This window comes from Pararge aegeria, chromosome 20 (genome assembly GCF_905163445.1).
Source record: "Pararge aegeria chromosome 20, ilParAegt1.1, whole genome shotgun sequence".
In the NCBI taxonomy this organism is placed as follows: domain Eukaryota; kingdom Metazoa; phylum Arthropoda; class Insecta; order Lepidoptera; family Nymphalidae; genus Pararge; species Pararge aegeria.
The window spans coordinates 1,089,881-1,104,926 of record NC_053199.1 but is presented as its reverse complement, the minus strand read 5'-3'; the positions used below and the strand labels follow the sequence as shown (position 1 = coordinate 1,104,926).

The 15,046-nt window shown below is 38.0% G+C and overlaps 1 protein-coding gene across 1 annotated transcript in view; it reads left to right on the top strand.

The window, feature by feature from the left end:
- LOC120632854 (microtubule-associated protein futsch-like) overlaps positions 1-15,046 on the top strand; it is a 181,623-nt gene that overhangs the window by 162,499 nt on the left and 4,078 nt on the right. The window contains exon 9 of the mRNA XM_039902891.1: positions 10-13,807. Coding sequence (XP_039758825.1) covers positions 10-13,807 — 13,798 coding nt within the window. The remainder of the gene's footprint in view (positions 1-9; positions 13,808-15,046) is intronic.

Genomic DNA, 15,046 nt, shown 5'->3' with positions numbered 1-15,046 from the left:
CCGAAAGAGGTACTTAGTTCTGAAAAAGAGTCACCAGGAAAGGAGACAAAATCACCTCGTCCAATCACGGAAAAAGAAAATCTGTCTGTTGCTGAAGAACCTTTGGGCAAGGAACCAAGTCCACCTAAGGAGGTTCTTGGTCCTGAGAAAGAATCAGAGCGAGAAGCGACACCTAAAAAGGAGGCAAAAGAAACTACCCCAGTCAAGGACGTTGGCGAATTGCATGAAACCGAAAAAGCATTCGAAAAGAAACCAAGTCCACCGAAAGACGTACTTAGTTCTGAAAAAGTGTCACCGGAAAAGGAGACAAAATCACCTAGTCCAATCACTGAAAAAGAAAAACTGCCTCTTGCTGAAGAACCATTGGAAAAGGAACAAAGTCTACCGAAAGAAGTCGTTAGTTCTGAAAAAGTATCACCTGAAAATGAAACCAAATCACCTAGTCCAATCATGGAAAAAGAAAAACTGCCTGTTGCTGAAGCACCATTGGGCAAAGAAATAAGTCCACCAAAAGAGCTTCTTAGTCCTGAGAAAGAATCAGAGAAAAAAACGACACCTGAAAAGGAGGCAAAAGCACCTACCCCAGACAAGGACGTTAGCAAATTGCATGAAGCTGAAAAACCATTGGAAAAGGAACCAAGTCCACCCAAAGAGGCACTTAGTTCTAAAAAAGGGTCACCGGAAAATGAGAAAAAATCACCTAGTCCAATATTGGAAAAAGAAAAACTGCCTGTTGCTGAAGAACCATTGGGCAAGGAACCAAGTCCACCAAAGGAGGTTCCTGGGCCTAAGAAAGAATCAGAGCGAGAAGTAACACCTGAAAAGGAGGCAAAAGAACCTACCTCAGTCAAGGACGTTGGCAAATTGCATGAATCTCCGAAAACATTGGAAAAGGAACCAAGTTCACAGAAAGAGGTACTTAGATCTGAAAAAGTGTCCCCGGAAAAGGAGGCAAAAGCACCTACCCCAGACAAGGACGTTAGCAAATTGCATGAAGCTGAAAAACCGTTGGTAAAGGAACCAAGTCCACCCAAAGAGGCACTTAGTTCTGAAAAAGTGTCCCCGGAAAAGGAGACAAAATCACCTAGTCCAATCACTGAAAAAGAAAAACTGCCTGTTGCTAAAGAACAATTGGTAATGGAACCAAGTCCACCGCAAGTAGTACTTAGTTCTGAAAAAATATCACCTGAAAAGGAGACAAAATCACCTAGTCCAATCACTGATAAAGAAAAACTGCCTAATGCTGAAGAACCATTGGAAAAGGAACCAAGTCCACCAAAAGAGGTTCTTAGTCCTGAGAAAGAATCAGAGCGAGAAGCGACACCTAAAAAGGAGGCAAAAGCACCTACCCCAGACAAGGACGTTGGCGAATTGCATGAAGCTGAAAAACCATTGGAAATGGAACCAAGTCCACCGAAAGAGGTACTTAGTTCTGAAAAAGAGTCACCGGGAAAGGAGACAAAATCACCTAGTCCAATCACGGAAAAAGAAAATCTGTCTGTTGCTGAAGAACCTTTGGGCAAGGAACCAAGTCCACCAAAGGAGGTTCCTAGTCCAAAGAAAGAATCAGAGCGAGAAGCAACACCTGAAAAGGAGGCAAAAGAACCTACATTAATCAAGGACGTTGGCAAATTGCATGAATCTCTGAAAACATTGAAAAAGGAATCAAGTCCACCGAAAGAGGTACTAAGTTCTGAAAAAGTGTCACCTGAAAAGGAGACCAAATCACCTAGTCCTATCACGGAAAAAGAAAAACTGCGTGGTTCTGAAGAACCATTGGGCAAGGAACCAACTCCACCTAAGGAGGTTCTTAGTCCTGAGAAAGAATCAGAGCGAGAAGCGACACCTGAAAAGGAGGCAAAAGAACCTACCCCAGTCAAGGACGTTGGCGAATTGCATGAAACCGAAAAAGCATTAGAAAAGGTACCAAGTCCACCGAAAGAGGTACTTAGTTCTGAAAAAGTGTCACCTGAAAAGGAGACAAAATCACCTAGTCCAATCACGGAAATAGAAAATCTGTCTGGTGCTGAAGAACCATTAGGCAAGGAATCAAGTCCACCAAATGAGGTTCTTAGTCCTAAGAAAGAATACGAGCGAGAAGCGACACCTGAAAAGGAGGCAAAAGAACCTACCCCAGTCAAGGCCGTTGGCAAATTGCATGAAGCTGAAAAACCATTGGAAATGGAACCAAGTCCACCGAAAGAGGTACTTAGTTCTGAAAAAGAGTCACCGGGAAAGGAGACAAAATCACCTAGTCCATTAACGGAAAAAGAAAATCTGTCTGTTGCTGAAGAACCTTTGGGCAAGGAACCAAGTCCACCAAAGGAGGTTCCTAGTCCAAAGAAAGAATCAGAGCGAGAAGCAACACCTGAAAAGGAGGCAAAAGAACCTACCTTAATCAAGGACGTTGGCAAATTGCATGAATCTCTGAAAACATTGAAAAAGGAATCAAGTCCACCGAAAGAGGTACTTAGTTCTGAAAAAGTGTCACCTGAAAAGGAGACAAAATCACCTAGTCCTATCACGGAAAAAGAAAAACTGCGTGGTTCTGAAGAACCATTGGGCAAGAAACCAACTCCACCTAAGGAGGTTCTTAGTCCTGAGAAAGAATCAGAGCGAGAAGTGACACCTGAAAAGAAGGCAAAAGAACCTACCCCAGTCAAGGATGTTGGCGAATTGCAAGAAACCGAAAAAGCATTGGAAAAGGAACCAAGTCCACCGCAAGACGTACTTAGTTCTGAAAAAGTGTCACCAGAAAATGAGACAAAAACACCTAGTCCAATCACTGAAAAAGAAAAACTGCCTCTTGCTGAAGAACCATTGGAAAAAGTACCAAGTCCACCGAAAGAGGTACTTAGTTCTGAAAAAGTGTCACCTGTAAAGGAGACAAAATCACCTAGTCCAATCACGGAAATAGAAAATCTGTCTGGTGCTGAAGAACCATTAGGCAAGGAACCAAGTCCACCAAATGAGGTTCTTAGTCCTAAGAAAGAATCACAGCGAGAAGCGACACCTGAAAGGGAGGCAAAAGAACCTACCCCAGTCAAGGCCGTTGGCAAATTGCACGAAGCTGAAAAACCATTGGAAAAGGAACCAAGTCCACCGCAAGAGGTACTTAGTTCTAAAAAAGGGTCACCGGAAAAGGAAAAAAAATCACCTAGTCCAATCACGGAAAAAGAAAATCTGTCTGTTAATGAAGAACCTTTGGGCAAGGAACCAAGTCCACCAAAGGAGGTTCCTAGTCCAAAGAAAGAATCAGAGCGAGAAGCAACACCTGAAAAGGAGGCAAAAGAACCTACCTTAATCAAGGACGTTGGCAAATTGCATGAATCTCCGAAAACATTGAAAAAGGAATCAAGTCCACCGAAAGAAGTACTAAGTTCTGAAAAAGTGTCACCTGAAAAGGAGACAAAATCACCTAGTCCTATCACGGAAAAAGAAAAACTGCGTGGTTCTGAAGAACCATTGGGCAAGGAACCAACTCCACCTAAGGAGGTTCTTAGTCCTGAGAAAGAATCAGAGCGAGAAGCGACACCTACACCTAAAAAGGAGGCAAAAGCACCTACCCCAGACAAGGACGTTAGCAAGTTGCATGAAGCTGAAAAACCATTGGAAAAGGAACCAAGTCCACCGAAAGAGGTACTTAGTTCTGAAAAAGTGTCACCGGAAAAGGAGAAAAAATCACTTAGTCCAATCATGGAAAAAGAAAAACTGCCTGTTGCTGAAGAACCATTGGAAAAGGAACCAAGTCTACCAAAGGAGGTTCTTAGTCCTGAGAAGGAATCAGAGAAAGAAACGACACCTGAAAAGGAGGCAAAAGCACCTACCCCAGACAAGGACGTTAGCAAATTGCATGAAGCTGAAATACCATTGGAAAAGGAACCAAGTCCACCCACAGAGGCACTTAGTTCTGAAAAAGTGTCCCCGGAAAAGGAGACAATATCACCTAGTCCAATCACTGATAAAGAAAAACTGCCTGTTGCTAAAGAACAATTGGTAATGGAATTAAGTCCACCGCAAGAGGTACTTAGTTCTGAAAAAGTGTCACCGGAAAAGGAGAAAAAATCACCTAGTCCAATCATGGAAAAAGAAAAACTGCCTGTTGCTGAAGAACCATTGGGCAAGGAAACAAGTCCACTAAAAGAGGTTCTTAGTCCTGAGAAAGAATCAGAGAAAGAAGCGACACCTGAAAAGGAGGCAAAAGCACCTACCCCAGTCAAGGACGTTAGCAAATTGCATGAAGCTGAAAAACCATTGGAAAAGGAACCAAGTCCACCCAAAGAGGCACTTAGTTATGAAAAAGTGTCCCCGGAAAAGGAGACAATATCACCTAGTCCAATCACTGATAAAGAAAAACTGCCTGTTGCTAAAGAACAATTGGTAATGGAATTAAGTCCACCGCAAGAGGTACTTAGTTCTGAAAAAACATCACCTGAAAAGGAGACAAAATCACCTAGTCCAATCACTGATAAAGAAAAACTGCCTAATGCTGAAGAACCATTGGAAAAGGAACCAAGTCCACCAAAAGAGGTTCTTAGTCCCGAAAAAGAATCAGAGGAAGAAGCGACACCTGAAAAGGAGACAAAATTACCTAGTCCAATCATGGAAAAAGAAAATCTGCCTATTGCTGAAGAACCATTAGGAAAGGAAACAAGTCCACCAAAAGAGGTTCCTAATCCTGAGAAAGAATCAGAGAAAGAAGCGACATCTGAAAAGGAGGCAAAAGCACCTACCCCAGTCAAGGACGTAAGCAAATTGCATGAAGCTAAAGAACAATTGGTAATGGAATTAAGTCCACCGCAAGAGGTACTTAGTTCTGAAAAAGTGTCACCTGAAAAGGAGACAAAATCACCTAGTTCAATCACTGATAAAGAAAAACTGCCTGTTGCTGAAGAACCATTGGGCAAGAAAACAAGTGCAGCAAAAGAGGTTCTTAGTCCTGAGAAAGAATCAGAGAAAGAAGCGACATATGAAAAGGAGGCAAAAGCACCTACCCCAGTCAAGGACGTAAGCAAATTGCATGAAGCTGAAAAACCATTGGAAAAGGAACCAAGTCCACCCAAAGAGGCACTTAGTTATGAAAAAGTGTCACCGGAAAAGGAGACAAAATCACCTAGTCCAATCACTGATAAAGAAAAACTGCCTGTTGCTAAAGAACAATTGGTAATGGAACCAAGTCCACCGCAAGTAGTACTTAGTTCTGAAAAAATATCACCTGAAAAGGAGACAAAATCACCTAGTCCAATCACTGATAAAGAAAAACTGCCTAATGCTGAAGAACCATTGGAAAAGGAACCAAGTCCACCAAAAGAGGTTCTTAGTCCCGAAAAAGAATCAGAGGAAGAAGCGACACCTGAAAAGGAGACAAAATCACCTAGTTCAATCACTGATAAAGAAAAACTGCCTGTTGCTGAAGAACCATTGGGCAAGGAAACAAGTGCAGCAAAAGAGGTTCTTAGTCCTGAGAAAGAATCAGAGAAAGAAGCGACACCTGAAAAGGAGGCAAAAGCACCTACCCCAGTCAAAGACGTTAGCAAATTGCATGAAGCTGAAAAACCATTGGAAAAGGAGCCAAGGCCACCAAAAGAGGCACTTAGTTCTGAAAAAGTGTCACCGGAAAAGGAGACAAAATCACCTAGTCCAATCACTGATAAAGAAAAACTGCCTGTTGCTAAAGAACAATTGGTAATGGAACCAAGTCCACCAAAAGAGGTTCTTAGTCCCGAAAAAGAATTAGAGAAAGAAGCGACACCTGAAAAGGAGACAAAATTACCTAGTCCAATCATGGAAAAAGAAAATCTGCCTATTGCTGAAGAACCATTAGGAAAGGAAACAAGTCCACCAAAAGAGATTCCTAGTCCTGAGAAAGAATCAGAGAAAGAAGCGACACCTGAAAAGGAGGCAATAGCACCTACCCCAGTCAAGGACTCTAGCAAATTGCATGAAGCTGAAAAACCTTTGGAAAAGGAACCAAGTCCACCGAAAGAGGCACTTCGTTCTGAAAAAGTGTCCCCGGAAAAGGAGACAAAATCACCTAGTCCAATCACTGATAAAGAAAAACTGCCTGTTGCTAAAGAACAATTGGTAATGGAACCAAGTCCACCGCAAGAGGTACTTAGTTCTGAAAAAATATCACCTGAAAAGGAGACAAAATCACCTAGTCCAATCACTGATAAAGAAAAACTGCCTAATGCTGAAGAACCATTGGAAAAGGAACCAAGTCCACCAAAAGAGGTTCTTAGTCCCGAAAAAGAATCAGAGGAAGAAGCGACACCTGAAAAGGAGACAAAATCACCTAGTTCAATCACTGATAAAGAAAAACTGCCTGTTGCTGAAGAACCATTGGGCAAGGAAACAAGTGCAGCAAAAGAGGTTCTTAGTCCTGAGAAAGAATCAGAGAAAGAAGCGACATTTGAAAAGGAGGCAAAAGCACCTACCCCAGTCAAGGACGTAAGCAAATTGCATGAAGCTGAAAAACCATTGGAAAAGGAGCCAAGGCCACCAAAAGAGGCACTTAGTTCTGAAAAAGTGTCACCGGAAAAGGAGACAAAATCACCTAGTCCAATCACTGATAAAGAAAAACTGCCTGTTGCTAAAGAACAATTGGTAATGGAACCAAGTCCACCGCAAGAGGTACTTAGTTCTGAAAAAATATCACCTGAAAAGGAGACAAAATCACCTAGTCCAATCACTGATAAAGAAAAACTGCCTAATGCTGAAGAACCATTGGAAAAGGAACCAAGTCCACCAAAAGAGGTTCTTAGTCCCGAAAAAGAATCAGAGGAAGAAGCGACACCTGAAAAGGAGACAAAATCACCTAGTTCAATCACTGATAAAGAAAAACTGCCTGTTGCTGAAGAACCATTGGGCAAGGAAACAAGTGCAGCAAAAGAGGTTCTTAGTCCTGAGAAAGAATCAGAGAAAGAAGCGACACCTGAAAAGGAGGCAAAAGCACCTACCCCAGTCAAAGACGTTAGCAAATTGCATGAAGCTGAAAAACCATTGGTAAAGGAACCAAGTCCCCCCAAAGAGGCACTTAGTTCTGAAAAAGTGTCCCCGGAAAAGGAGACAAAATCACCTAGTCCAATCACTGATAAAGAAAAACTGCCTGTTGCTAAAGAACAATTGGTAATGGAACCAAGTCCACCGCAAGAGGTACTTAGTTCTGAAAAAATATCACCTGAAAAGGAGACAAAATCACCTAGTCCAATCACTGATAAAGAAAAACTGCCTGTTGCTGAAGAACCATTGGAAAAGGAACCAAGACCACCAAAAGAGGTTCTTAGTCCCGAAAAAGAATTAGAGAAAGAAGCGACACCTGAAAAGGAGACAAAATTACCTAGTCCAATCATGGAAAAAGAAAATCTGCCTATTGCTGAAGAACCATTAGGAAAGGAAACAAGTCCACCAAAAGAGATTCCTAGTCCTGAGAAAGAATCAGAGAAAGAAGCGACACCTGAAAAGGAGGCAAAAGCACCTACCCCAGTCAAGGACTCTAGCAAATTGCATGAAGCTGAAAAACCTTTGGAAACAGAACCAAGTCCACCGAAAGAGGCACTTCGTTCTGAAAAAGTGTCACCGAAGAAGGACAAACAATTGGGAAAGGAACGAAGTCCACCGAAAGAGTTTCTTAGTCCTGAAAAAGAATCAGAGAAAGAAGCGACACCTGAAAAGGAGACAAAATCACCAAGTCCATCAAAGGATGTTCTTTTACCCGAAAAATTATCCTCTAAAGAGGTGGTTTTGACGGAAGCATCCACATTTTTAGAGAAATCACAAGATGATAAAATTCATGGTCTAGATAATTTAGAAAAGAGATCTGAAAAAGAAGAAAATGAGTTTGAAGGTTTTGAGTTATTCGATGATCCAGTTGAGGAGACCAAAATAGATACAATTTCGATAACAGAAAATGGTATCCCAGTAAAAAGAAAGTGCATTGTAAAGAAAGTAACAAAATGTTGTTATAATCAATCAAAGGAAGTCAAACGGGTAAAAGTAACGGTTACTACGACCACTGAAGATGAATACCCTGACGGTAATGTACGTATTAATACAAATGAAGAAATTTCAGTCGTCGATGAATTTTTCCATACAAAAGTTTTGCTCGAAAAACTTAACGAACAGAAAGTGTCTACAAAGGAAGTAGAGAAATATCAAGAAAAATATATCAATGAAAAAGAATCAGCTCAATTAAATGGACATTATTCATCCGGAGATTCCGCAATTAAAATAAGTCACCGTGAAACTGAAATTTGCCAAAGTCGAGATATGAATATTATTAAACCTATAGAAAAACGCGATGAACCAGATCGATTCCATGATTTAAATAAAATGGGTGGTTCCCAACATCTGCCATCACACAAAGAAACTCACGATGAAATTAACAGAAACTTAAGAACATCCACTCAGACCAAATCAGTCATGGATACAGAACAAATGTTACACGAGGAAAGAACTCTTACATCTCAAAATGTAAGTGATTTGAAGAAAACTACAGATTCGATATCCAAATGCGATTTAGTTAAAAATATTACGTCTTTATCAGAAGGGTACTATGCTGAAGACAAAAATGTATCAAAAACAATAGATCATAGTAGCTCAGAGGATATTTCAAAAGAAACAAGCTTAGAAGAAAAATATTCATTTGAAAGAAGCGAGAAGAGTGAAAAGGAATTAGTAAAAACAGTAAAAAAATATGATGAAATTGGCTCTACCAAAATTGATTCCAAAGCTTTTGATTCAAGTTTCCCTTCGACTACTACAGCCATTGATTTTGAGTTATCTAAAGATGATATTATAGTATCAGAAGCTTCTGATTCAGGAGTACATAGTATTTTGAATGAGAATGACGAGTTAATTCCAGCTGTTAGCTCACATTTGCCAACAGATAATGCAAAACAATTGATGTCTTCAATTCAAAAAGCTTTTAGTGAAGATATGGTACAACAGGGAATAAAAACAGAAAGTGTGGAGGCTTCTATAGTATGCCTTGACATCGAAAGAGTATCTACTCCTCCTACAGTTCCTGTCAGTCCATTACCTAAAATACCCAGTAATTTCCAAGATATTAAAATGAGTGACGGAGTTCAAAGTGAAGTTACGTATGACAAAACCGATGGTACCGAAGAAACTATTACAAAAGTTGTACACGTTGGAGATGACGTACTGACCCAAAAAATATCAACGTCTACTGAAAAAGTTCCCAAGTCAACAAAGTCTGACTACGAAAAAGATGAAACCACTGATCACTCATCTTTGTTGGAAACAGTAGGAAAAATTAAAACTGAAACCGATACTGTGACAAAAATAATTAAAGAGGGTGAAAATGTAGTAACGCAAACAATAACTACAGTCACTACAAAAGAAGTTATTTCTAGGGAAGATGGAACACCACAAAATGTTAAAACTACTATTGAAACAACGACTTTGAGTAAAAGTACAGATGGCTCTACAACTACTACCAAAGATACTCAAACCCTTCTTTCAGAATGCTCTTCTAGTCTTAAATCTACCTCGTTAATGGATGTATATGCAAAAGACAGCAAATTAGATAAGTTGTACCTCGACAGCGACGAGAAAATTGATTCTAGCTCGCAGTTAAAAGATGAAGATGAAACAATTACTCGTATAGATTACATGTCATTTAAAGATATTGCAAAGATGAACCACGCTTTGCAAGGAGATTATTTTGTAGATTCTGATGATTCTGATGATAATATTGAAGATACAACTATTAACACTGATGTTAGTAAACGAATAATTAAAGATAATAATATTGATATTGTTGAAACTATTACTACAATCACCAAAACAGAAACTATTCGTGTTGATGAAGATAAAAAAATTATAAAAACAACAATAGAAACAAACACAGCAAAAGAGCGGCCAGATGGGTTTCAAGATGTTCAAAAAAATGTAGAAGTCAAAACAGAAGAAGTGCTGGTTGATTCTGGTGATAGTGATCTCGAAAAAATCTTGTGTGAATTTCTCTTGTATGGAAATCCTGAAAAAAGTTTTTCATCTAAATCAGAAGAAATTATTATAGATGGCATCATTGTTAAGAGAACAATTCTCACCAAAACTATTAAGACACATTACGCCGATAGTAATGGGAAAGTACAAAAAATTAAAACTGTAACTACTGTTACTACTACAGATGAATTTCCAGATGGCTCATCTCGTACTAATATTGATTGTAGCACAAATTTAACAGATGTAGATGATACTGATGTAATTGAAACAACAACACTTACTGATTATACAATTCTAGAGGACCAGACTGTTGACGTTTATAAACAAGAAAAGAATATTATTATTGATGGAAAAAACGTTCATCAAGTAATTATAACAAAAGTAATTACTGAATTACTAGCCAATAAAGAGCGATCCAAGAAAAAAGTAAAAACGAAAACTAAAACCACCACTGAATCAACATTTCCCGACGGAAGGACTGAAGTCACTAAGGAGTCTAAGGTGACGATTTCGGATTACGGTCCTAACATAAAGGAAGATTTACCTGAAGGATTTGAACCTTCAGAAGAGCCAAAAGTTGAGATTAATGAAGAAATAGAAACTGTCACAGAAAATGGTATTACTATTCGAAGAAAAACTATTGTAACTGTCACTAAACAAGAATATCGTAATGATCTTAAAAATTTAAAACGAATTAAAATAACAACGAAAACCGTAGTAGAAGATGAGCATCCCGATGGATCCGTTATCACAAAGACTAGTGAAAAAATTTCTACCAGTGATGAAGTTTTAAACACCGGCTCAGTAGAACAAAAACACGAAGAAATGGTTTCCGAGAAACCAAAACTTCACCCTGAAGAAGATTGCAGCCACATTGCAGAAGTGCTAAAAGAACTTGTTATATTCGGTGATCCTGAAGAAAGTGAAACAAGCGATGTTAAAGAGATAAAACATGAGGAACTAGTCATAAATAGGACCATTATTACGAAAATAGTAAAAACAAAATATGCAGATGACCATGGCACGGTAAAAAAAATACAAACTTTAACTACTATTACTACAACAGATAAATATCCAGATGGTTCCTCACGTATCAGTGTAGAGAAAAGACAATCAATTGATGATATCGATGAGAAAGGTTCAAGGCAACCCGAAGAACTTGTGGAATTTTCTATATTAATTGATAAAATTGTAGATGTTGATAATCAACAGAAGACTGTTATAAGGGATGGCAATAAAGTCAATCAAATAATTAACATAATGACTACAAAAGAAGTATTAGCTACGAAACAAAAAGACAAGAAAATAGTGAAAACAACAACTGAAACTGTAACTGAAACTAAACTGCCAAATGGAATCACCGAGGTAACAAAAGACATTAAAGTTGCTGTCACTGATTATAATGACGATTTATTTGATGAAAATCTAATAGGGTTCACACAAATCGGGGAGCCAAATATTCAAACAAGTACTGAGATGGATGAACTTATCGAAGATGGTGTACCAATTAAAAGGAAGAAAACGGTTAGCACTATTAAAGAAGAATATGAAAATACAAAAATAAGATCTAGGAAAGTTAAAACAACCATCAAAACAACTATTGAAGATGAATACCCTGATGGGTCAGTTATTACAAAGAAAAGTGAAAAAGTTTCTATTGGTGATTTTTTGCTTAAATCTCCTTCCATTCAAGATGAAGTTACCGAAGTTTCAGAATCATATATTGGGGAAAGTGAAATAGTCGAAGATACCTCTGAGGATTCTGTTATTAAAAATGAAATAGTACAAAAAGGAAATTTAGAAATAAAACGCACAATTACGACAAAAACTAAAAGAGAAATTCTAGCAAGTTCTGATAAAGATATTGAACGTACCAGAACTACAATAGAAACAATAACAGACGATGAGTATCCACATGGCGTAATAGAAACTACGAAAGATATAAAAATTACTATTTCAGAATCACAGAAAACTTATGACAGTGATTTGCAAGCAGCTCTTTTAGGACTTAAACCCACTGGTAAAGTTAAATCATCAGTTGATAAGATGACAAAGGTTATATTTACAGATGATTCCAAAAAGATAAATCAAACAATTACAACCTATATCAATAAAGAAGAAATGATAAACAATGATAATAATCAAATCGCTGTGAAAACCGTCACAGAAACCGTAACAGAAAATGCAAATGAAGATGGTACTACACAGATAAACAATGATATAAGTACACAAGTTACTTATCTTCCACAAGGTACGGGGTTGGATGATTGGTCTCCAGAAGAATTGGAAGAAATTGAAAAACAATCATTACTGCGGTGTGATTCTGCAAAAGATAAAAAAGATGAAAAACGAGCAATCAATCAGTTAGATTTAGAAAAGAAAGTTGAATCACAATCTGATAGTGTAGGGAAAAAACGATCTCCTGTTGGAGAAATAACTACTGAAACTGATACATTTACTAAAGTAATTAAAGATGGTGACAGTGAAATAACACAAACAATTACAGTAGTTACAACAAAGGAAGTAATAAGTCCTGAAAAAATTAAAGTAACTGTGGAAACTACAACGGTGAGCAAGGGTAGCGATGGTGTAACGAAAACAACGAAATCCACTAAAACTACTATTTCTGAAATTAGAGAAGAATTTGAAGAGATAATAGATACGGGTGAAAGCGAAAAATCTTTTTCCAAGCTCTCTTCCAAAACTGGTGATTTCAGAAGTTCGTCTGCAGCCAGCGATGATTTAGATCATCCCGGCATATCGACACCACCGTCTGATATAAGTTCAAGAGAATCACGAGCTGCTACGCACATTTGGGGTACAGAAAGTAGTGGGGTGTATTATAGTGATGATGATGGACAAGCCAGTCCAAGTAGTACGAAGTCTCAAATAGCGCATTCACCTAGATCCAATTTGAGTCTTGAATTAGATACAAAGTTGCCATCACATCGGGAATCAAGTCATGAAATTTTATCAGGCAAATCGGTGCTTGACCCAATGTCAACCTCAGTTTATGGACAACTGCCCGATGATGATTCCTATACATATTCTACACATTCTCCGGAGGGGACTGAAGTATTTCTACTTACAGAAAAGCCACTAACAAAAATGACCGGTGATATTTTGACACAAGATAAAATGAAACCTGAGTCAACAAAAGATGAAAAGAAAACAATGTCTGATGCATCATTTTTAAAAGAAGCAGATGAACACTTTGAAAAAGCAATTGAAGAGCATAAAAGGGTCAGTGGGTCTCAAGTAATATCGAGTGTTACAGGCAAATATAAATTTGATCAAGAAACCGATGCTAGACGCCAAGAATCGAAAAAAGAAGAAAGTTCTTTAATGCTTCAGGATGTTAAAGTAGAATCAAAAAAATATCCTCAGGCAAGCTCTTGTACGAGTAAAAAAGAATCTAAATCAGAAAAGTCGGAACGCTCAGAATTATGCAGCCCTCTTCAAGATCCAATCGAATCTTGGGGAAAGCCATTAGGCTTACCAAGCCCTATATTACCACCACCTAATCAAAACGATGGTAAAAGTACACCTAAAAAGCAATTAGGAAATGTAACGGTAGCTAATAAAAATAAGCTTAATCAAGAAAAGAGTAAAGAAGTAAAACGAGCTTCTGAATCACCTAGTAAGAAAAAAGCTCCTGCCCCAATATATATGGATTTAACATATGTTCCTCATCATGGAAATTCATACTATTCTGCCGTCGAATTCTTTAAAAGAGTCCGCGCACGTTATTATGTATTTTCGGGTACTGAACCATCAAAAGAAATTTACAACGCGCTTCTCGATGCCAAGAAGACATGGGAAAATAAAGATTTAGGTAAATACAGTAAATATTTACAGTAATTACTTTTTTAATATCTTTTTTTTTCAAAATAACTTTAATAATATATATATATATATATATATAACAATATATATGTTTTTAAACAAGTTTAAAATAATTTCAACCATATTGCAATGCCATGCTAATGCTATAAGCAATCAATAAATGATTACTATATTTATATCAACATAAACTACATAGTAGATTCATTTTGCCCATTTAATTATTTTGTGAAGAAGTGGTAAGATTATTATTTTAGTTCTCATCTTCTTCTGGTGCGTTTCCAATGATGGACGGAAACGAAATTATTTAGCAAAGTTGGCAATACCAGTCCATCTCCGAATATTCCTCCGTTTCGTAGACCTTCAGTTATTGCAGCTATATTCTTTTACTGCCTTAACCATTCAGAACTAATGGCAAGTTTAACTTATCTTTTGATCTTGGCACTACTTTGCTTCTCAGTGCTTCTGAGATAACATTTTCTGTCAAAAAGTTAAACTGATCGAAAGTAAATTTGGTTTCAATCAGCCAAAATTGGGTCTCACTAAAGCGCATACTTACGTTATTCATTTGTTATTCTTTTCATGGATGGTGTGTAGAAAATTTTATAACAGCACTTCACTTTTGCTGTAATAGTTGTCTATTATCTGCATATTACAGAAGCCAAATGGCTTCTGTAAAGTTGATGGCCGTTATTTTAAACCAATTTTCCGGTGAAACCTTCGCAATTTATCGTCGCATGTTTCAAAAAATTCAAAATTCAAAATTCATTTATTTCAAGTAGGCCTAATACAAGCACTTTTGAAACGTCAAGTCTGTCCGTGTGTAGTGACTCTACCACCGGTTCGGAAGGCAGATTCTACCGAGAAGAAGCCGGCAAGAAACTCAGCAGTTGCTCTTTTCCAACATCAAAAATTTACATTTTATATTTTAACATTCATTTTTCTATCTTGTGAGAGATGAAAGCGGAGCCGGATGCTTCCAAGCAACCTTGTCATTAAGAAACTCATCAATTGTATAATAACCTCGCTGTAATAAATGTGTTTTAACACATTCTTTAAACTTATGGATTGGTAGGTCCAAAATTACCTTAGGAATCATATTATAAAAGCGTATGAAAATGATTCATAATTGGACACCATCATCCGCAGCCTACTAACGTTCCCAGTGCTTGGCACAGGCCTCCCCTCACATAGGAAAGACGGTTGTAGAGCGAGCGGTTTAACTAATCAA